Source organism: Auxenochlorella protothecoides (genome assembly GCF_000733215.1).
Source record: "Auxenochlorella protothecoides strain 0710 unplaced genomic scaffold scaffold13, whole genome shotgun sequence".
Taxonomy (NCBI): Eukaryota; Viridiplantae; Chlorophyta; class Trebouxiophyceae; order Chlorellales; family Chlorellaceae; genus Auxenochlorella; species Auxenochlorella protothecoides.
The window spans coordinates 12870-33961 of NW_011934200.1; the positions used below are offsets into that span (position 1 = coordinate 12870).

Below are 21092 nucleotides of genomic sequence, written 5' to 3' on the forward strand. Positions count from 1 at the left end.
GGTGGGTTGGGGGGGGGGGGGGGGGAGTTTGGGGAAGGGGTACGTGTGCCAGTCGAGGCCGTAGCCTGAAGAGCTGGCACCATGTTGCATCGCCGAGGACCGATTCCCGGCGCCCGCCTCCCAAACCCCGCCTCCCTAACCCCGCCTCCCAAACCCCGCCTCCCAACACAGGTGTGCAATCGCGTGACGGGGCTGCTATCGCCCGAGGAGGACACGCATGTGCTGGAGGGCTCGCTTGTGTATGGCTCCGGCAGGAGCGACGACTTTGCCGATGTGCGCGACAGCACCGCCACCCGCGTCGGCATCGAGAGCAACGCCGGATACATAGGTGTGTGAGGTGGGGGGGGGGGCGGCTGGTGAGGGGGGCAGTTTCAGCCACTGTGACTGCGTCCTCCCCTACTCGGATGGGGAGAGTCTTTGAGGCGCACATGGGTCCCTGCCCTCGAGGTCCACCGCCGCTGACCACCCCCTTGCCACCCGCCCCCGCGCGCGTGCACACGGCCTCAACCCACCCCCTTTCCCCCATTCAAACCACCACCAGGCGCGCTGGCCGGGGTGTCGCAGCTGGACGACGGCATGTGGGAGCTGTGCCTGCAGAAGTTTGGCATCTACCGCCAGTCGCCCATCTGCGGCAGCTTCATCAACGTCTGATCGGGGCGCGGCGCTCGAGTGCTCGAGCGCCGCCAGGGGGCCCCGCCCGCGCCGCAAGGCGGCGGCGGACCCCTCACCCCCCGCATGGCTTGCCGCCGCGGCGGCGCATGGATCCCCACGGCGCGATGGATGATAGTGGCGCGGCGACATCTCGTGCCCGCCCGGAGAACAGATCGGCAGACCGCCTTGTGCGGGGCGCTACGCCGCTGTCACCCCTCCAGGCACGCCCTCGGCGCCGCCGCGCCAGCCTCGCCCGAGGCCCTCGCTGCGTACCACGGCGCATATTACCTCACCCTCCCGCACGTCCCTTCCGTGTCTCTCATTTCAGCCCCCTTTTGGCTCATGAATGCAGTCCACACACCCCTCCCCCGAACTTGCCTATGAGTGCCCCGTGCCGAAATCCCCCCCATCAGCTCCTCATATCGGTTTATGTCTCTAGGAGTAGAGAATGCTTGGTGCATGTCGGGGCCCTGCTGCCGCTGAGGACCCCGCGGGGCGCTGGCGGGGCTCGGCCCCCTCTCGCCCCTCCTCAGCCTTCCCCCGGCCCGCCCCCGGAGGGGGGGTTGTCAGAGAGGCGTCGGCGCCCCGCATCCTCGCGCCCCGTGGGCGCGGCACCCGAGCCTCGCCCCGCACGCATGAGCTAGATCCTCTTCTTAGAAGTGCTGGCATGCCTGTCCTTGCACTAGGGTAGACGCGTATCACACTGTACAGTTGATCTTGTGTAACACGCACCACGCCAGACAAATCCAGTGCACAGGCTGTAGCCCCTGGATGCAGGGCTGGGAAAGCAAGGGGGAGGTACGCGGAGTGAAGGACGTGCAGGCCTGGACTGCTCAGTGTATCAAGAGGTTGCGAGGAGGGTGCACAAAGCAGACCTCGTCCTCGAGGGTTGGTGTGGGCGCGGCCCACTCCCTGCCGCCCCGCCGCCTCAAGGGAGGAGCAGCAGGGGGCAGTCCACGAACTCGGCCAGCAGGTTGGCGTCCAGGCGCCCGGCGTGCACCTCGGCCGAGGCCAGGACCAGGACGTCGGCGCTGACGGCGTCCACCGCCTCGCCCAGGGCCACACAGCTCTTGCCCTCGGTGTACGCCACGGTTTCTTCGGCAAAGTCCAGGCCCTGCAGCGCCTTGCCGGCCAGCTCGCTGCGTGGGTGGGCGGGCGAGAGAGCTCAGGTGAGGGGGACCAGGGGTGCGATGAGTGGACAACGCGAATCTGGGGGGCCACCCACAGGCAGGAGTGTGTGGGTCATGGGAGGCAAGTGGCTTCAAAAGTGGTCCGCGACGAGGTCACATGCGGTAGCCAGGACGCACCCAGAACTCGTCAAATAGAGCACTTGTGGCGTCGTGCGCTGCCTAACAAACCTGCAACACCAAAATCCTGCCTGACGCTGTCAGTCCCTAGTCTCACCTCTTCACCTTGTCGACCTTGCCATCCAGCTGCGAGGCGTCCTTGTCATCCAAAAACATCACCGTAAGCTTCGCTCTGTTGGAAGGTGGACAGCGGCCGGTCGCGGTGAAGGCACGTGCTGGTTCGCCAAGCCGCAGCAGGGCACCCTGTCGATGACGAGCACCGCACTGTTCGATTCCAACACCTCACCCCCATCCCCACCAACCACACCTGTTCTGAGCCGCCAAGTCACCCGCCGTGTGGAGCGCTTGCAGGGAAGCGGTGCTGAAGCCCTTGTTGCTGTCCAGAATTGCTAGCATGACATGGCTAAAGCCCGCCTCCTTGGGCAGCTGCTGGGGAGGGAGGGAGGACCAAGCTGGGCGTCCTGATAGACCTTTCCAACGGGTGATCGGCTTGGACATGCATTGCAAGTGCATCCCCACTACTTACCTCGTCGTTAGTGGTGGGAGGTGCTTGGGCGGATCGCACTATCACGCTGTGACCAGACCCTCCTGCCCCATGCGTGTCATCACACGGGCCCCCATTGGACCGCCAGACACGGTAAATCCGATGTGTGGATAGGTTAATAAACGGCTTTGGGTGTCTACGGGCTGGGGAACCAGTAAGGGTGCCGCATCGCCATTGCGACAGGGGTGTCGGAGACTGCACGGCTAGCAAGCAAGCATGTTGGGACATCCCGTAAGTTCTGTAGCGGGGTTTTTGGAAGCACAGACAGCAATCCTTCGATGCTAGCGATATGCTTATTGGAATGGTGTTGCACACGATGCGGGATCTTCCTCCCTGGGATGCGCGACATGTCCCGAAACCCCTAGAAAGCGGGTCGAGATCGGAGTGTGAGTTGAATGCACGACCCGCGAAGGCCTCCGCGCTCATTGCCCACGTGGGGGACCTCCCCACCTGAACGGCTCATGGGAAGGTGCAACCACAGTAAATTGGTCGGTTCCAGGGCACTCATTGCCTGAAAGCATTTGTCGTCGGTGCTCCGTAGCACAGCGCCCACAAACGATTGGTACAGGCGGTCCAAGGCCAGTTCATGGGCCAGGCGAAGCCCTGAGAAACCTGGTCTCCCGCACGGAGATCGGCCCTGTCCGCTGCCTGTTGCAAACTTGGAACGGCTCACTGACATCATTATATCAACAACTCAGGGCACTAACGCGCGCGCAGCACCCTCTTGCCGCCCCAGACACTTTCCGCCAACCACCCCGCTGCCGAGCACCTGACGCAGACGGGCGTGGCAATGCTGCGGGCTCCCACACGCAGCTCCAAGAAGGGCCTGTCCCGCTTCCGCATTCCCATCCTTGTTTGCTCCTCGCTGGCGCTGCTGGCGATCACCCTGCACCTGTGGTCGACGCCGCTGCAGGGGGGGGTTCAGACCCTGTCCGACCGCTGGTACCAGACCTCGCACCACCCCCAGAACTACGCCATCCCCCCACCAAACTCCCATGCCTACCTCAAGCACAGTGTCCCGCCTTCAGCCATGGCTGGGCAGTACCACACCAACCTCACCTACCAGGACACGGTGAGGCTGGTGGGGGAGCCTGGTGGCTGGCCTGGCTCGCCAGGATTCAATCTGGCCTGGCATGACGAGGTGCACGGGCCCGAGGCCGTGCTGCAGTAGCCCCACCAACCCCACCCCCTCGTACAACAGTTGCTCTCCAGGACCTCCCAGTACAAGTCTTTCATCGACTCTGACCTGCAGCCCTGGGCCGCGTCAGGGATCACGCAGGAGCTGCTGGGCTTCTCGACGGCCATGAGCACCATCTGCGAGACGCCCATGGCCCGCATTCAGATCTCCCGCGGCAGCCTGTGGGTGACGCGGCTGGACGCGCCCAACACCACCACAGGTGAATGTGCCGTGCCTTGCATTTCGCGACACGATGTGCGAGTGGCCTGAGGACATGGCGGGGCCGAGCGCCTGTGTCTGGTGAACCCATCCCTGTCTTCCCTGACCCTCCACTCGCGCAGATCAGGAGTGGCGGAATCTGGACTACGTCCTACTGGGCATCATGGACGCGCTCAGCGTCTTTGGGGCCCAGGTGTGTGTGCGTGGGGGGTGGGGGAAGTAGGTGGCTCAATGCCAGAATGCTATGGGCAGGACTACACCAGGCTACCACCGACGGTGGCGTCACCGTTCTCTATGACTTTGCATCCCAGGGTGCCCCACTCCAATGCTCGTCACCCTCACTTCACCTCCCCCACCTTGAAACCACAGATCCCTGACGTGGATGCGGTGGTCCACGCGGGCGACGTGCCCTGCATGCGCAAGAAGTGGATGCATGGCGGGCCCCCCCAGGTCCTGCTGGGCGTCCAGGGCTCGGTACGCCATTTTGACGTCCCGCTGCCTGACTACACGCTGTGGGTGGACGAGCTCCAGCTCATCCAGGTGCTGAGGTGTCGCAGTGGGGAGCAAGGGAAGGGGGCGGGTGTGGGGAGTTGGTGTGGATGGGATGCGTGAGATGACTCATGTCCAGCCATAGGGCTCTTGGGGCGGGATTCCAGCCATTTGGCGCTCTGTCTTCCATGTGCCTCAAACCTGAATGCCTGGCCACAGCCCTGCGTCCTGCACCCTCTCACATCGCCCCTGGCCTCCCCTCTCACTTCCTCCTCAACACCCAACCCCCCATGCAGGGTGTGGACGGCGAGGAGGTAGTGAGCTGGCAGGAGGCCTCCCACCTGATGCAGGAAAAGTACTCCAACACCTCGCTGCTGGTTCGGGTGCCCCAGGCCATGTGGCGCGGCGACGTTCTGGACGCCAAGCATCCCGAGCGCGGCCAGCTCAGGTACTGGCTGCTGGATGGGGGGTGATGGGGGGAAGACGCTGAGTGCTGATGGGCGGGTTGACTAAGCGAGGCTCTTTGATAGCAAAGGAGGACCGATTCCCCAGGCCATACCACCGCACCCGTTCTCGACCCACCGCTTCTTTTTCCTCCCCCTCATCCCCCCCCCCTTTCCCACCACCACTTCAGGCGCGCTTTCTCAGAGTGCGGGCGACGCATGTCCGCCGAGGAGCGCCCCTCCGAGTCGGTGCTGTTCAACGTCCAGCACTCGCCCGTGGCGCTGCAGGAGGTCTGCGACTTCCGGTATGACGTGCACGTCGAGGCGTTGGGCGTGTCGCGCGACCTCAAGCACAAGCTGGCCTGTGGCTCCCTGGTGGTGGCCTTCCGCATGGAGTACTGGGAGTTCTGGACGCGCGGGCTGCAGCCCGGGCGCGACTACGTGCAGCTGACCAACGAGGAGGACCACGTGTGCAACGAGACGGCCGCCGCGGTGCGCGACATGAACACTCTCTTCTCCACGGTGGGCCAGAGCGCGCTGCGTGGGCCCAAGCAGGAGACGCCCAGCCTGGCCCGCGCGCTGGCGGAGCTGCGGCGCAGCCCAGGCGCCGCAGCGCTGCTGGCCGGCGCCAGCGAGGACGACGTGCCCGCCCCTGACGCCAACGGTACCTACTCCTGGGGCAGCGCGGCCACGCCCTGGGAGATCGCCTGGGCGGGCTACGACTTCCTGCACGGGAATGTGCGGCTGGAAGACGCGGTGGTGTACACGCGCGACCTGCTGGCGGCCTACGCCGCGTTGCAGGACTTCAAGGTCAAGCCGCAGGCGGGGGCGGCCTGCTTCAATGGGCCGCGCCTGCTCGAGCGCCTGGGCGGGGTGGGGAGTGCGCGGGGCAAGCGCGTCGCTGCTGCACACCCCTGGCTCGCCGACTACGACGGCAACTGCCACGCCGCCGAAAAGTACTGGGATGACATCAAGTAGGCGGCGATGCTTGGATGGCCTTGCAGGGAAGGGGTGCCTGGGTCGGAGTGTGGCGCGGCCCAGCCTCGTACGCATGTGAATGGGACACCAGTCGACGACCCCGCATGCGGTGAGCAGCCAGGCTCGCAGCGTGTTTGGATAATAAAACCATTGTCATGCTGCGGCGCCCCTGCCCACGACTAACTATCTTTGTTGCAAGCATTGCCGGCCCCTGCTGCACGTCTGGTGCACCATGCCTGCGCGTGCAGGGGGCAAACGCCATGATGATACATGAATCATGTGTAGTATGTGGTCGCGAGTGGGGGCCAGGGCAGGCAGGGAGTTTTTGAGTTGAGATGTTGGGTCAGGGCGGCACCGGCTGACGGACCAACGGCAAGGGTGCCTGCAGCCGCCGCTGCGCCGCCGCGGCATCAGGACTCCTTGCGGTAGTGCGGGGTCGTGTCGCCCTCCAGCCAATCACGCATTGAAGGAGCGCAGGGGGGAAGGGGTGGTGAGGAGGGACGCCGACGTGGCGCGCTGGGACTCGCGCCGAGCGCTCTGCACCGCGCGCTGCGCGTCCAGCTGGGCGGCCTCGACAGCGGATACCAGCTCTGCAATGTCCCGTCGCACCACTGCAATTGGGGTTAAATGGGATGGGATGAGGATGCGTGCACTGGGAAGCACGGTAGCACCACCCCTCTTTAGCCTGTCCTGCCCTCACTTGTTTCAAGCACCGAAGACTCAGTCCGCCATCCAACACCAGCAGCCGCTACCTGCCCAGTCGCTGGTGGCCTTGGCCCTCTCCTCCCTCAGTCTGCCCTCCAGCCCAGCGCAGCGGCCCTCCAGCTCAGCATTTTCCTGCTCCAGCGCCAGGACCTGGTCCCTGGCCGCCTCCAGCTCAGCCTGAGCATAATTCGACCCTGGCCGCTGGCCAGGCTCAGGCTGATCTGTGACGAGGGACTGCTCCAGCTGCCGAATCTGGGTGGGATTGAAGGAAGCGCGGAGTTGGTTGTCTTACAACAGAAACGGCAAGTCTCGGATCTGCGCAAGCTAGCAGCAGCCCAGTCAACTGTGCTTGGCATCGCCATGTCCCCATGGGCAGGGGGGGTTCAGCAGAGCTTCATCCAATGACAATGTGCCCAGGCCCCCCCTTCTCCAGTACAGATTTACCAACCTCAGACCGCCCCCTTCCCTTCCCCTCCTTGCCTCGACGGCCCACCATGCAACCCACCTTGTCCAGGAGCTCGTCTCGCTGGTCGGCGGAGCTGAGCAGGGCGGAGCGGGCGCCCTCCCGCTCGGCCTGCAGCAACTCCAGCGCGCGCAGCACCGAGGACGCCAGCCGCCTCAGCTGGCGCACGAGTGTGACCGGCGCCCCCTCGCGCCGGAGCCCAGGCCCACCTGGACTAGACCCCGGCGACGGCACTGAAAGGGCGGGCGTCGACACTACAGCTGCCGCCGCCTCCACTTTGGTGTGGATGTCTCGCAGCATGGCCTGGGCCTGATGTTATGGGTGGTGGTACAAACAGACCGTGAATCCATGCCGACGGTGGTGATGGGTGGGTGGCAGCATCCCCGCAGGGGCTCCGGTGCTGTCGTGGGGTCGAGAACCCCCCCCCCCACTCCCCCCCAGTAACACTCTGGGGACCCTCTCTGCCCCACACACACCTGCACCCAGTCCCTCCAGACCGAGGCGTAGTGGGACACGGCGTCGCACAACAGGCTCAGCGTGCCAGTCAGGCACTGCATGGGCCCGAGCCCCTCGTCCTCGGCGGCGCCCGGGCGGGCCAGCACCTCGGCGGCTTGCTGCAGCCCTGCCAGGAAGGCGGCCTCGGCACTGCCGCTCGTGATGTCCTCCTCCGCGCTTGCTGCGCGATCCCCTGTGCTGCCCGCTGCGGCGTCGCCGGCGGTCAGGAGGCCGGCGCTCAAGCGCAGGCCGGCCAGCATGGCGCCGACCAGGCCGGCGGCCTGCGTGCAGTGCTGGCGCTCGATCTCCCGCCGCTCCGCCCTTTCCTTCTCCGCCGCGGCCGCTGCGTCGCGCCGCTCGTCCAGGGCTTCGGCCATGGCGCGCCTGCGTGGGTGCGGCGCGGATGGATCGCATGGCATGGCACTTTGTAAATGCACCCAGGCACAGTCTGAGTGATGCACCACATGCTACCTGCCACCGCGCCCCGTTCTCCACCTTCACTCCCACATCCTGCACCGCAGGCAGCTCCCGCCACCCACCGCATCTCCCGCAGGCGGGCCTCCTTGGTCGCCACCGCCTCCTCAGCCACGGCCAGCCGGCGGCCGGCCTCCGCCACGGCGGCCTCGGCGTCGCGCTGCGCCTGCCGGGCGTCTGCCACCTCGCGCGTCGCCGCCTCGCGCTCCGCCATCCCTGCGGCGGTCTCGGCCCGGGCGCCCACCAGCTCGCCGCGCGCCGCCGCCAGGGCCTCCTGGCTCTGGGCGAGCTGGGACCGGCAGGCCGCCACCTGATGAGGGAGAGGGCGAGTCAGGCGTCACGAAGAGCAAGCATCCACACCTTACGTGGAGAGGTAGAATGAATGATGCGGCCGCAGGTTGGCCCACAGTCAGGCAGCCTCGGTACCGTTCGGCCCAACCCCTGCCAAAGAATCCCTGCCCACCTGCCGCTCGGCGTCGTGCGCGGCGCCGTGCAGCCGCTCGCACTCGTCACGCAGGCCATCCAGCTGGGCCTGCAGCGCCGCCGCGCGCAGGGCGCCGGCGCCCTGCGCGGCCTGCAGGCTCTCGCAGCGCTGCGCCGCGGCGTGCACCACGGCGTGCAGCCACTCGACGAGGGCGGGCCCCGACGAGTCCGCGACGCGCCCCGGCGTCGGCGCCGCGGCCGCGTCGGGGCCCGAGACCCAGGGCGCAGCCGCGGCGTCGGCGCAGCATGCGCGCAGCGTGCCCAGCAGCGCCGCGGCCGCGGACCGCTCCTCGACCAGCTCGGCGCGCAGCGTGGCCAGCGCCGCGCCCTCCCGCGCGGCCAGGCCGGCGCGCACCTCCGCCAGCTCCCGCTGCGTGGCCGCCACGTCGGCGGCGGCCGCGTCCAGCTCCGCCTCGCGCCTCGCAGCAGCGGCCTCCAGTTTACCGATCCGCACCTCGGCCACGGCGGCTCGCGCCGCGCTTTCCTCCGCGGTCGTCCGCGCTGCGTCCGCCGCCGCGCGCAGCTCGGCGGCCTCGAGCCCCGCCTCCTCCCGCGCCTGCACCAGGCTCTGCCTAGCAGCCTCCTGCGCCTCGGCCAGGCGGCGGTCGTGGGAGGCGGCCGCGCGTGCGGCGCGGCCGCGCTCCTCCGCCAGCTGGCGCTGCGCACGCGCCAGCTGGGACTGGAGGTCGCCCGAGTGACGGGCCAGGTCGCGCACTGCCGCGGCGTCCTCCCGCGCCGACGTGGCAGCCCGCTCCAGCGCGGCCAGCCGCTCGGCCTGGCGCTGCGAGGCTGCAGCCGCCTCCTCCCGCTCGGCCTCGAGCGTGCGGCACCGCGCCTCGGTCGCCTGTCGCTCGGCCTCCGCCCTGCTCGCCCGCTCCCGCGCGGCGGCGGCGGCGGAGCTCGCACTCGCGGCCGCGGTGGCCTCGGCGGCCTCCAGCTCCAGCCGCTGCCGCGCCGACAGCGCCAGGGCGTCGTCAAGCTGGGCCTCCAGCTGGGTTATGCGCCTCGTCAGAACCTCCTGCGGTTGAGGGGGGGCAGGGAAGCGGTTGTCGCTCCTGGCGCTCGTAAGCAAGCAGTAAAGTGCTTTGCTGTATGGGGTGCCCCACCATGTAGAGCCCGTACCTCTGAGCTGGCCGCACCATTGTAAGTGGCAGCAGGCTTGGTGCTGATGTAGGGAGCGGTCTGTGGGAGAATGGGAAGACATATTGGCCCCAGACCTGGAGCTGAGATATCCGTCACCACATAAATATGCACCCTAACTCGCATACTCTGCGGTGCTGGGTGTTGGGCTCTGCATTCTCCTCGTAGCTGTCCCCCGCCTGGGGCATCCTCGTTCCGCATTCCGGTTGAGCTCCCGAAATGTCATCCAGCACCCATCGCTTAGTTCGGAGAGTAAAATCCTTCTCGGGAATTGCCCGCCCGTGGTCTGTCTCTGGGCCTTGGAGAAGGATGTCGTCAAGGCCCTCGGCACCGAGCACGCTGCCGAGACTGGTGACGCTCGAAGCGGGGCTGCGTGGCGCAAACATGTTGTATGTCGATATTTCACATTCTTCGTAACTCCAGTTCGGCGCGCACTGCATTTGCACTGCGTTCCAAGAGTCAACCTGCGATGCCCATTTTAAATGGATCAAACCCAGGGCGCGATGGGGTCACCAAGATAGACCGCCATGTCGAGTCGAATCCCACTCTCCTCAACACCGGACCCAGCTCTAGGGTCTCCACCATATCGATATTACAATTAGCATTATCATCTTCCTGACTCAAAGATTTCTCAGGATGGCGGCGATCACAGTGCCCTCGAGCATGAGTTTGTCTGTAAGATCATGGAGCCATGCACACGAGCACAGGCTTGTCAGCCATGGGCGCCATGGACGGCCCCAGCCGCGGCCAAGTCGCCTCGCTCCACGTGCAAGCGTATCTGCCCCTTTAAAGACTGCGGGACGGGTCATGTCCAAAGGTGAAATGTTGCTCCTGGGCTGGTGAGGGTGTGAAGTATTGCTCGACAGATCTACAGAGCCCAACACCTCGCTCGTCTCGCATCTCCCGCAGGAGACCCGGGAGCGTGGGACGATGGAGGGCTTGGCACCCCCGTCGTGCGATTTTACCTGTCAGAGGGCAGGGAGCAGTGGTACATGTGGCACAGCGGGCATAGCACCGAGGATGACCCTGGCGTGGACGCCCTCTTCCCTGGATCTGGCAGCGTCGGTGAGGCTTGGCTCTGTGTTCATGCATGCTCTATGCCGATACGACTCCGGGCTTTCAGTAGGAGTAGGTGTATAATTGTTCCTTGTTGGGGATGCGCATGGGTCGTGGCATGCAGTCCGGGCACGGTGTGTCGTCATGGGTTGAGGTTCTCTCATCCCAGCGACGCCAGCCTGCTCCTGGCACCCCCAACGGCTGCTGCCAGCTTTGTTGAACCCTCCCGCCACCCCTCTCACAGGCCTGGCGGTCTCCCAGGATGGCCTGCGCTGGCAGCGGAGCATGGAGGCCGTGACGGGGGAGAGGGGCGCCCCGCGACGTCGGACGTCGGCCGGGTGCTGGGCCCCAACGCCGAGGCCTGGTGGTCCTTCGACACGCGCCACATCAGCGTCTCCGACGTCCAGATCCTGGGCGACAGCCAGGGGGGCAGGAGCGATGCGGGCGTGTACTGGATGTTCACGGCCGGAGGGTCGCAGGAGGAGGCGCCGCTGCCGCCGCGCCTGGCGCGGCTCCTGGGCGCCGGCGCCGGCGAGCTGACCAAGGGCTGGCGGACGCAGCCGGGGCTGGCCATGTCGCCAAACGCGCGGGTGTGGGCCAGGATAGAGACCTCCGACGAGCCCAGTGGGACCGTGCTCCCCGTGGGTCAATCGGGCGAGTGGGACGCCCATTTCATCGCCGGGCCGCAGGTGGCCGGACCGGGGTTTCCCAGGGATTGCATCGCCTTGCTTGCTAGAGCAAGGAACGCAGGAGCTCATTGTGGCTCCTTGCAGGTTATGGGAGGCACGGGATAGCATGTTCCAAGGCCATCGCAAGATTTCCGCCTCCCACGCCACGGGTGCGCCCCGCCGTCGCAGGTGGTGGCGGCTGGCCCGAACGACCTGAGGATGTACTACTATTCGTGGGACGAGGGCCTGGGCCGCTTTGTGATTGGCCTGGCTCGCTCCGAGGACGGTTTTCGGTGGAAGAAGACGGGTCCCATCTTCCAGGTACCGTGGGGTGGGAGTGGTGGTGGTAGGGATGATGGGCCAGCAGCTTGCTTGCAGAAGCTTGGTCTGTGGCCTCCTCGGGCGTGAGGGCCAGCCAGTCCGATCTGCACCTTGATCCCCCCTTTCCACGCCAGGGAGGAGAGGGCCATGACGCCGCGGGGGCGACGGCGCACTGCGTGGTCCAGGACCTGGATTCCCGCGCTTTTTTCATGTTCTACGAGGCCGTGGCCGCCGACAACACCCGCTCCATCGGCTTGGCGGTGTCGCCCGACGGTCTGGGCGACTGGCAGCGTACCCCGGACCCCATCCTCCGAAGCGGGCGGCGAGGGCGCCTGGGACGAGGGGTCCGTGGGCGCGCCTTGGCCCGTGTCCATGGCGGCGGGGCGCTGGCGGCTCTACTACGCGGGGCGGCGGGCGGGGCGCCAGGGCGGTGCCTGGGAGGGCGTGGGCTGCGCGCTCAGCGTCCCCGACACCCCGGCCTTCCTCAGGGCCCCCCTCCACTTCAAGAGGGCGGCCGTGGCCGGGGCCGCGTAGGGGGGCGCAGCGCCTGCTGCGCCTGCTGCGCCTGCTGCGCCCCATGCCTTTCCGCTTGGCGCCACGGGTCGCGCCTGTGGCCCGGGCTGGCCCTTTTGCAGGGAGTGCAATGTACCTCACGTCTGGGTCTGGGAATGTATCTGCAGAGGGTCATTGAAGTGGTGGGAAGTGGTGTGGGGGTACAGGGACGTGGAGCGATTGGCGGCACCACTACACAATGAGGCCAGCATGCAATGAAGAGGCTACCCTTGCGGTGCCAGGCCGCCAAGAACTTCTTCCAATCAGTTTTTGCCTCGCCTTGTGTCTCTGTGAGGGCCAGGATGGCGGCGGAGCGAGGCAGCTTGAAGCGGGCGGGTCCCGCTGAGCCAGGGTTGATGAAGAGGCGGCCTGCCGGGCACTTCTCCACAGAGTACTTGTGGCTGTGCCCGGTCACCACAATCTCTGGGTCATGGAGAGCGATCAGCGCCTGTGCTTCCTTGGAGACTGCCGGAGCAGGGAGGGTAAAGGAAGGGGCTCAGACGATGCAAGTGAGCAATTTTTCCACCCGCACTCTAGACTAGGCTGCCAAGGTACCATGCCGAGCGGGGAAGGGCCCAGCGTATCCCCATCCAATAGGGTCCCACCTTTGGGCGGCATGCCGGCGATGTGCAGCACCAGCATGGTCCAGCCGGCCAGGCGGAGCACAACATGCTGTGGCAGGTCAACGTCTGGCCCATCGTCCACGTTCCCACGGACTGCCGTCACTGGGGCAATTGGTGCTAGCCATTCCAGCACCTCTGCATGGGTGCGAAGAGTGACAGGAGGCTGCAGGACTGCATGAGAGTGAGCTGCGCACAGCAGCAGGAGATCCTCTACCATGCTTAGAATGCTGGCCTTGTGCCGTGCATCTCGTAGGTGCTAGTTCCCACCTGCATGGCCTCCGTGATGGCCGACATCGCCGGCATGGACCACATGCTCGACGCCCGCGTCCCTGAAGGCGTGGATGATTTGGTCATCGCAGACACCATGTGTGTCGCTGATCAGCCCCACCAGCATGCCGGCTGTGGGCGCCTGGGTTGCCGATCAGGCCCTGCTAACACAAGGCACGATGAGCGCATGAAGTTGTGCAGAGAAAATCCTCCAGCTCGAGTTTCTTGTAGAGAAGCTGAATGAAATGGTGGTGAATGTCGTTGTGCCCCTTCATGCCTTCATGGAGGCCTCAAAATTCATCGACATACCTGTGATCTCACATCCGAGCCCTGGTCGGGCTAATACTCCACTTCAAATATCTGAGTATCGCATCAGTGTGGCCAGAGCGGCGAGACTCCAATCCATACCGGCGAGGCGTCTGGGAGAATGTGATCTGAACGCTGGGGGCATCCCGGAGCGCGCGCAGCTGACTGGGAGTGGACCTGGCAAATTTGATGACCTCGCCACCCATCGCGACACGCAAACGATCACGAAAAGGTCCGAAAATCTACTTTTAAAGCCTCAGCATAGATCGCGACGATGCGAAAGCAGCTTATCCTCGCACTTACCTGGTGGCCTTGGATATCGCTCGGGCCTCAGCGGACGGGCGGAATGCCGTTTTGCTGCAGGGTTCTGTTTCAAATGAGACCCAGGGTCAGTTTCGTCTGCGGGTGTGGAATTCATACGCGTAAGTGATGCCAATCACCCGACGCTGACGCTTAAATCCTGCACGAAACCCCATTTGTCGTCTTTCGCAGGGGAAAACTGGGCGCTGCTGATCGCCGGGAGCAATGGCTGGGGGAACTACCGACATCAGGCTGATGTCGCACATGTAGGAGCTGGGCCATCGAGTCGGGAGAGATGTCGCTGTTTCAGCTTCAACCCCGTACTCCACCCAACCCTTCCCCTTTCCCCCTCCCCCTTCTCTCCCGGGACAGGCCTACCAGGTGCTCCTTCGCGGCGGCATCAAGGAGGACAGGATTATCGTCATGATGTTCGATGACGTCGCGCGGCACCCCATGAACCCCCACCCCAACAAGCTGTTCAACGCGCCTGGTGGGCCAGACGTCTACCAAGGCCTCCGCGTGGTAAGCCGCCTGGGCAAGAGCTTCTTTTGCACGACTGGGCAAGCCATGTGGATGGATGGAACACATACTCACGCTCAGAGGCACGACTGGACATTGTGTACAAGTACCCTCTTCCATCCTCACCTCAGGATTACAGCGGCACCGCAGTCAATGCCCTGAACTTCCTGGCGGTGCTTGCCGGCAACCGCTCCGGCATCGAGATCAGCAGCATCGCCAACGGCCGGGTGCTGGAAAGCGGGCCCCAGGACCATGTCTTTGTCTACTACAGGTGAGGCAGGAATGTCGCTGCCCGCTGTGAGTGGGGTGTATTCAGGGATCATAGGATTCAAATACCTGTCGGCAGCGGCATGTGGGCAATCTGCTTGACAGCTATGTGTCCTGCCGTGGCCCCTATCCTTTTCTCGGCACGGAGCCTTTCTCTGACCCCAGCACCATGCCGCGACTCACCCAAGCCTCCTTCCACCCTGATGCAGCGACCACGGTGCGCCCGGCATTGTCGGCATGCCCTCCGGCCCCTTCCTCTTCGCCGATCAGTGGCTGTCCGTCATCAAGTCTCGCTCCGGCGTCGGCTACGAGCACATGGTCATGTGAGCGGCTGGACCAGGGGGGTGCCTGATCCCAGCTTCAGACTCAGCGCATGGCTCAGTATGTGTTCACTGCTGTTGGCCTCGAGCGCTCCCCCCCCCAAAAAATTTATGCCCAGCCTTGATCATGCCCTTCGCCCTCACCCTTGGAGAAGGCACTGCGAGATCCCGAGATCCTGAACCCCCCCCCCCCCTTTCCCCTCACACCCGCCCTCGCTCTGCAGCTACCTGGAGGCCTGCGAGTCTGGGTCCATGTTCGAGGGCCTGCTGCCCGAGGACATCTCGGTCTTTGCCACCACGGCGGCCAACGCGCGCGAGTCGTCGTGGGGCACCTACTGCCCCGGCCAGAGCCCCAGCCCCCCGCCCGAGTTGCTCACCTGCCTGGGCGACCTGTACAGCGTGGCCTGGCTGGAGGACGCCGACGAGGCCAACCTGAGCGTGGAGACGCTGAAGGAGCAGTTCCAGGCGGTGCGCCTGCGCACCTCCCAGAACTTCACCTACCAGCAGGGCAGCCACGCGCAGCGCTTCGGCCAGCTCAGCATGGGCACGCAGTCCGTGGCGGAGTACCTGGGCGACGCCGAGCAGGGGCCAGCCGCGTGGGGCCACGCCGGGGCCGGGGCGTGGGTGGGTGCCCAGGTGGCCGACGCCGGCGCCGAGTCTTCTCGGCGCCGGCGCCTCGGTCCCCAGGGCGCTGTGCCGCAGCGCGACGCCGACCTGGCGCCGCTGTACGCGGCGGTGTGGCGCGAGGGACCGGCAAACAGCGCCAAGCGCGCTGAGGCGGAGCGCGCGCTGGCGGCCGCGCTGGGGGCGCGGGCGGCGCTGGACGCGCGCGTGGCGAGGGCGGTGGGCGCCGTGGCTGACGGGCGGCGCTCGGCTGCGCGGCGGGGCGCGGCGGGACGCAAGGGCGCCCCCTCGGCCGGCCTGGGCGCCGCGCCCGCCTTCTACGCCCCAGACCTGCTCTACGCAGGGGAGCTGCCGGGGCGGGAGGGGCGGCCAGTGGTGGACGACTGGGACTGCCTCAGGGTGAGTGGTGCTGTTGATGAGGAGCGGGGAGGAGCTGATTGCTTGGCGGGTGTGGGCCTCCACTCAGAAAAGCCTGCTGAGTCTGGCTGAGCGCAGACCGGTGAGGTCCAAGAGTGTTTGCGCGTGCCCGTCACCCGACCTCCTAGGTTTGCAGCTGTGATTCAGGGCCGAGTCTGTCACAAGCATGGCATGCCCCCTCTCAAGACCATCGTGATGAGTAACGACAAGATGCACCCCCTGCAGGACATGGTCGGGGCCTGGGAGGGTGTGTGCGGGGCGCTGGACCAGTATGGCATGCGGCACAGCAGGGCCTTTGCCAACCTGTGCAACGCCGGCGTGCGGCCCGCGGAGCTGGGGACCGCGGCCGCGCTGGCGTGCACCGACGCCGACGTCGCCTGAAGCTGGCGGCCAGTGGCGCATGCAGGGTGGGAGGGAGGTCGCTTGCCTGACTTGCACTGGCCATCCCCCACACTCGTGCATACTTGAACGATGAGCGGCAGGGGCGACCACGGCCGGAGGACATGAAAGCGCCATGGAGCCCTGCCTGTGTGACTATGCACATGCGTTGCCCCCATCACATTGCCCTGCCCCGTGTACTTTCTCAGCGCGTGCTTGCATCGACAGAGTGTGTGTTCCATTGCTCTGGTACAGTCGTGCCGTGTACATGCCTCCCTCAGCAGAGCAGGGTGCGCAGGGTGAATGGATTGGTAGCAGGCAGCACGCCCTACTGCTGGTGAGCAGGCTACCCCTGCTGCCCCCCCTCCCACCTCAGATCTCGTCGTCGTCGGAGAAGGCAAAGTCGTGGGCGGGGAAGTCCCCGACCTTCACCAGGTCTGGCCGCACGAAGCTGCCGTAGCCCGGTGCGCAGGTGAAGCAGCGGTGGCCTCGCGCGCTGCCGTCGTTCTTGCCCACGGGCTCGTCGTACTGCCATGGCAAAAGGACATAGGATGCGGATAACGGGCTCAGCAAGCCTATCATAGGGCGTCCAGGCAAACAAAGCTGAGCGGTCCGTGGCAGAAGCTGTCGACGGGAACAACAGGCACCCCCTGCCAAACCCCTCCCCTGGGTCGTTCACCAACCCACCTCGACGCCGATCCAGAAGCCGGCGGGCAGGCTTGGACACCGGCCCACGAAACGCACGGTGCCCCTTCGCCCGCCCTGCACCTCACACCGCGTGCCCACGGCGATGCCGGCGGCCGGCTCCTCTTGGAACGAGTCGTCTGGGGCCGGACCCTGTGGCGCGGGGCCAGTTGCGCCCCTGGCCTGAGTTGGGGGGTGGGAATTTTCAGATGGGTTAACGCTGGACACAGTATTGAGCAGTCCCCTTCACCCCCAGTCCCCAGACAGAACACACAGCTCCATTTGTCAGGTTCCCAAGTACCTTGGACCTTGCCTCCATCTCCTTCTCCAGCGTCCATGTGGGGTCCTCTTGCAGCTTGGTCTCCTTGAACTTCCTGTGATCATCGGGATCCCAACCGAGCAGGGCACATGAGTGGCTTGATTGCTGGTCATCAGCAGAGCTATGACCGATTCCTGGCAGCCGTGCCCACCATCACATCACAACTCTGTCTACGGTGAGGATCCAGGCCAGCACTCACCGATAGGTGCCATCGCGGCGATTGTAGTCTTCGTCGCTCATGACATACTTCTCCACCTTGGATGTGTCCTCCAGCCAGCCATTGCGAGACGCTGATGTGGGGTCGAGATCCTCCACATGAAGTGTGTCCCTGGTGAAGAGATGTGCAAGGGATCGAGGCTGCAGGTGCATGGGAAGAGGTCCACACCTGTACTGCAAATTTCACACCATTCTCCCCAGAGATGGCACCTCTCTGGAATAATATTTCGACACCGTCTGCAGCGCCCCTGGGAATGCAGGCACACGTACCTGTCTTGTGGTGAGTAGTAGCCCAGCTTCTTGTCATTCTGTAGTATTGTACTGGCTCCACCACCGGCTGCTCGCAGGCTGAGAGTCATGGCTGAGGGTGCAGAGCCGGTGTGGAAGCACAGCTTGTCCTTCACAGCCGAGACCGTCATCTGTCAAATGGAGATATATAATAGGAGTTTGTGACACATGGTGATCATCTTGCACCAAAAACTGGGCTGGCAAGCAGGGCCTGCAGGTGTGCCCCCCACCCCCACAACCAACCAACGCACATGGCGGTCGAACCGGATCTCCATGAAGCGAGCCTTCAGATTGCTATGCGTTACGCTCAGCAGCACTGTGCTATCTGATTGATTCTGCATGTCCCCTGGAGTCATGACATAGTCCCGCAGTGCCCTCAGATCCCCTGTCAGCGCTGCCATCGTCGAGTACGGCGGAGGGGGTGCGGTATACAGGTTTTACCCGACCTTCGAACGCCTGGGACAGTGATCCTGTAGTCTCCGGGAACCCAAGGGACGTTAAAATGGGTGCTTTCGGATTACAGAATGTTGATCGCGCATGGCAGCATACGTTCCCGACTGAGAAGCCTTTCGAATCGGTTCTCGGCCTTCCCTCCAGATTTCTTTCGGCTGCCCCGTCAGACGGCCTCCCCATCCCCGCATTGGGGGCTTAGCCCGGCAGACACATACCAAATCCTGTCAGACGCTCGCACAATTCGCAGCAAAACTTCAACTGCGATCTACCCTCTCTGAAGAATCATAGAGCGCCATGTCATCCTCACAGCTTTCTGATGGTGCGCCGCGCTCCAACACTGGCTTCCCTATATGCCGTGCCTTGCTGCTTCGTCTTCATTCACTCCTCCTCGTTTTCCCAGATGTTAAGACTCGGCTGGTCTTCGGGGCCGATGACAGCACCAAGCTCAGTCCGGAATGGATGGTGGAGCCCAAGGCAAGGGGTGGCGAGGCTCCTCACGAGTCCGCCTTGCAATCTGGATGTATGCCTCCCGCTCGATACTCACTCCCTCCACATGATGACATTCATTCCTTCAGGATGCTCCACGGCCCAACCAGGTCCCCTGGAGGGCCCCAGGGGCAAGGATGGCAGCAAAGCCCCCGGCGGACGCCTCCCCCTCCCTGCACTTGCTGGGGAGGGGGAGGGAGCATTTTCCGGCCGGCGTGCGCCCCGCCGAGCCCCCTCGCTGGGGCGAGGAGCCGGGGTGGCGCAGCGATCCCAAGCCACGGGACGGCTGGGTGAACAGGGAGGGCGGCGGCGACTGGCGTGCGCTCGACCCCCGTGGCGGTGATGAGTGGCGCGTGGATCGCTGGAAGCACTCGCCAGCGCCAGTGCCTGGGGATGGTGAGCTCGGGGTCAGGGGGCTTGTTAGGCCTGGATTGGCCGGCAGGGAGCGGGAAGCCTTGCGCGCTGTGCCCACTGGTTCGCTGCTGCACCGGGTGTCCCAGCGGCGTGATCATGCCTGCCCTTGGTGTTTCCTCGTCAATGATCACTGCCTCCCTTTCCCCTGACCCCTCCTCCAAACCCACAATGCAGAGGACCTGAGTGGCGCCCGAGGCCGACTCCACCCCCAGCCCCGCGCCGTGCGCCCCGGCGGCGACACCTGGCGTAGCGGCGCGTCCCCCCTTCCGCCCCCGCCCCTGCCCGGCCCGGGCCTGGTCGGCCCCGCCCTCGGCGACCTCGGCGCCGGCGGGTATGGGCGGCGTGCGGGCACGGGCGCGGAGCACCGGACCCCAGCCCGGCCCCGGGCCCGCGGGTTTGGCCCAGGCGGCGGCACGCGCGGGACCATGCGGATGGGCCCCTCCTGCGCGCGCCACCGCTACTCCACCGAGACGCTGGCGCGGCTGTGTCGCCGCCTGATGTACAGCGGCCAGCTGCGGCTGCCGCGGGGGCTGGCGCGCGAAGAGCCCAACTTTTTCCTTCCCCCTGGTGACTTTGTGGATGTGGTGGAGCAGCTGGAGGGCGTGGACCCCGAGGAGGTGGCGCGCCTGTTTGAGGGTGCGTGCTTGTTTGTTCTGGGGCAGGGGTGGGAGGAAGGGAGGGGGATGCCAGCCGAGGGGGTTGATGGAGGGTGATGTGGATGGATACCAAGGGAGGAGGAGATTGGCGTGGGCGCCCGTCAGCCTGGGCGAAGGGGCCCCGTACGATGTCCGGTAGTAGAGGCCAGTCTGCCCTGCCAGCTTGTCTTTGACGCGGGGAAGGGTTGGGGGATACCGAGCGGCTGGGCCAACCTTGGACCTGGAACCCCACTCCATCACCTCACCCATGACCCCACCGCCCCGGACGCAGAGTTCCGGGGCATCAATGCCTACAGCGCGGCCCGCTTCGCCGCGCTGGGCTTGGAGGAGGCGAGGCACGACCACGGCGAGCCGCCGCAGGAACCCCGGGCGACCGCGCACGCCGAGGCTCACCCGGCGCCGGCCGCAACCGCGCCTGCTGCGCCCCAGGCGGCCGAGGCGGCCCCGCCGGCTGCTGCGCCGGCCCCCGCCGCCGCAGCGACCTGGGAGTACCAGGACCCCCGTGGCGAGATCCAGGGGCCCTTCACGGTCCCGGAGATGCTGGAGTGGTGGGTTTGGCGCGTGGCTGGCGTGGCTGATGTGCGGGGCGGAGGGGACCGGGTTGTGGTCGTCGCCGGCTCCCACGCTGCCTCGGGGATCCCACTGCATGCCCGGGACTGGAGCGACGGGGGAGACTGTGGAGCTTTGGGGCTAGGAAAGCGTAGGAGATCGTACCCTGCCCAGCAGGCTACTCGCATCCCTTAACCACGCATCCCACCCGCCCGGACATCCAGGCACGAGGCCGGCTTCTTCCCCATGGACCTGAAGCTGCGCCCTGCGGGGTCGGGCGGCGCCTTCCAGCTGCTGAAGGATGTGCTGCCGCGGTGGCAGAACCCCACGCCCAAGCCCCCGGGCTTTGCCGCGCCGGGCGACGCCGCGCCGGCGCCCGGCCCCGGCCTCGACCCCGGACTGGCGCTGGACGCGTGGCACGGCTGGCGCGGGCAGGCTCCGCCCAGGCCGGCGCTGGCCCCGCCCGCACCGGCGCAGGCCCCTGCCGCCCCTACCGCCGCCCGCGCCCGTGCAGGTGCCGGACCTGGTGGAGCGGCTGCTGGACGCAGAGCCCTGGCTCGCCCCCGTGCAGCGCTGGCCCAGCGACGGGCGGCCGGCGCCGCACGCGGCGCTCTGGAGGGACGGCTCGCCGGCCCCGGCGCCGCCGTTGGGCGCGCCGCGGGCGGCGCAGTACCCCCTCGCCCCGCCGCCCCCGCCCGCCGCCGCGCCGGCCGACGGCGCCGGGCCCCGCGCGCGCCCGGCCCCGGAGCCCCTGCCGGCCCGGGTGGAGGAGCCGGCGGTGGGGCCTGGGCGCAGTGCGCCCGCGCGCCCCGCCTCCCCGCCCGTGAACGCCTGGGGCGGG

The 21092-nt window shown here is 66.2% G+C and overlaps 8 protein-coding genes across 8 annotated transcripts in view; 4 read left to right on the top strand and 4 right to left on the bottom strand.

Annotated features, from left to right (window-relative positions):
* Positions 1 to 651, top strand: part of F751_1329 (Endoglucanase B) — a gene marked incomplete at both ends in the record, with an annotated part of 6936 nt that extends 6285 nt beyond the window's left edge. Inside the window, 2 exons of the mRNA XM_011398648.1 lie at positions 172 to 328; positions 542 to 651. Of these exons, the coding sequence (XP_011396950.1) occupies positions 172 to 328; positions 542 to 651 (267 nt within the window). The remainder of the gene's footprint in view (positions 1 to 171; positions 329 to 541) is intronic.
* Positions 652 to 1579: 928 nt separating this feature from the next.
* Positions 1580 to 2354, bottom strand: F751_1330 (hypothetical protein; the record flags this gene model as incomplete). The annotated part of the gene is made up of 2 exons (XM_011398649.1): positions 1580 to 1790; positions 2266 to 2354. 2 exons carry the CDS (start codon positions 2352 to 2354, stop codon positions 1580 to 1582), a joined length of 300 nt encoding a protein of 99 aa, XP_011396951.1.
* A 938-nt stretch (positions 2355 to 3292) lies between these two features.
* On the top strand, positions 3293 to 5808 carry F751_1331 (hypothetical protein; the record flags this gene model as incomplete). Its single annotated transcript, XM_011398650.1, has 6 exons — positions 3293 to 3574; positions 3704 to 3899; positions 4021 to 4091; positions 4268 to 4438; positions 4684 to 4835; positions 5022 to 5808. The coding sequence occupies 6 exons, from the start codon at positions 3293 to 3295 to the stop codon at positions 5806 to 5808; spliced, it is 1659 nt and encodes a 552-aa protein (XP_011396952.1).
* A 456-nt stretch (positions 5809 to 6264) lies between these two features.
* On the bottom strand, positions 6265 to 9756 carry F751_1332 (hypothetical protein; the record flags this gene model as incomplete). Its single annotated transcript, XM_011398651.1, has 8 exons — positions 6265 to 6419; positions 6561 to 6765; positions 7019 to 7285; positions 7453 to 7855; positions 8011 to 8255; positions 8814 to 9217; positions 9335 to 9446; positions 9697 to 9756. 8 exons carry the CDS (start codon positions 9754 to 9756, stop codon positions 6265 to 6267), a joined length of 1851 nt encoding a protein of 616 aa, XP_011396953.1.
* Positions 9757 to 10560: 804 nt separating this feature from the next.
* Positions 10561 to 16189, top strand: F751_1333 (Vacuolar-processing enzyme beta-isozyme; the record flags this gene model as incomplete). Its single annotated transcript, XM_011398652.1, has 11 exons — positions 10561 to 10633; positions 10886 to 11096; positions 11226 to 11313; positions 11482 to 11613; positions 11748 to 11961; positions 13854 to 13927; positions 14034 to 14183; positions 14312 to 14451; positions 14657 to 14770; positions 14992 to 15790; positions 15995 to 16189. The coding sequence occupies 11 exons, from the start codon at positions 10561 to 10563 to the stop codon at positions 16187 to 16189; spliced, it is 2190 nt and encodes a 729-aa protein (XP_011396954.1).
* On the bottom strand, positions 12116 to 13182 carry F751_1334 (Putative metallophosphoesterase; the record flags this gene model as incomplete). The annotated part of the gene is made up of 3 exons (XM_011398653.1): positions 12116 to 12630; positions 12771 to 12923; positions 13056 to 13182. 3 exons carry the CDS (start codon positions 13180 to 13182, stop codon positions 12116 to 12118), a joined length of 795 nt encoding a protein of 264 aa, XP_011396955.1.
* Positions 16190 to 16558: 369 nt separating the features above from the next.
* On the bottom strand, positions 16559 to 18034 carry F751_1335 (Tubulin-folding cofactor B; the record flags this gene model as incomplete). The annotated part of the gene is made up of 6 exons (XM_011398654.1): positions 16559 to 16714; positions 16874 to 17048; positions 17179 to 17244; positions 17389 to 17517; positions 17676 to 17824; positions 17945 to 18034. The coding sequence occupies 6 exons, from the start codon at positions 18032 to 18034 to the stop codon at positions 16559 to 16561; spliced, it is 765 nt and encodes a 254-aa protein (XP_011396956.1).
* Positions 18035 to 19471: 1437 nt separating this feature from the next.
* Positions 19472 to 21092, top strand: part of F751_1336 (hypothetical protein) — a gene marked incomplete at both ends in the record, with an annotated part of 4238 nt that continues 2617 nt past the window's right edge. Inside the window, one exon of the mRNA XM_011398655.1 lies at positions 19472 to 19682. Within this exon, the coding sequence (XP_011396957.1) occupies positions 19472 to 19682 (211 nt within the window). The remainder of the gene's footprint in view (positions 19683 to 21092) is intronic.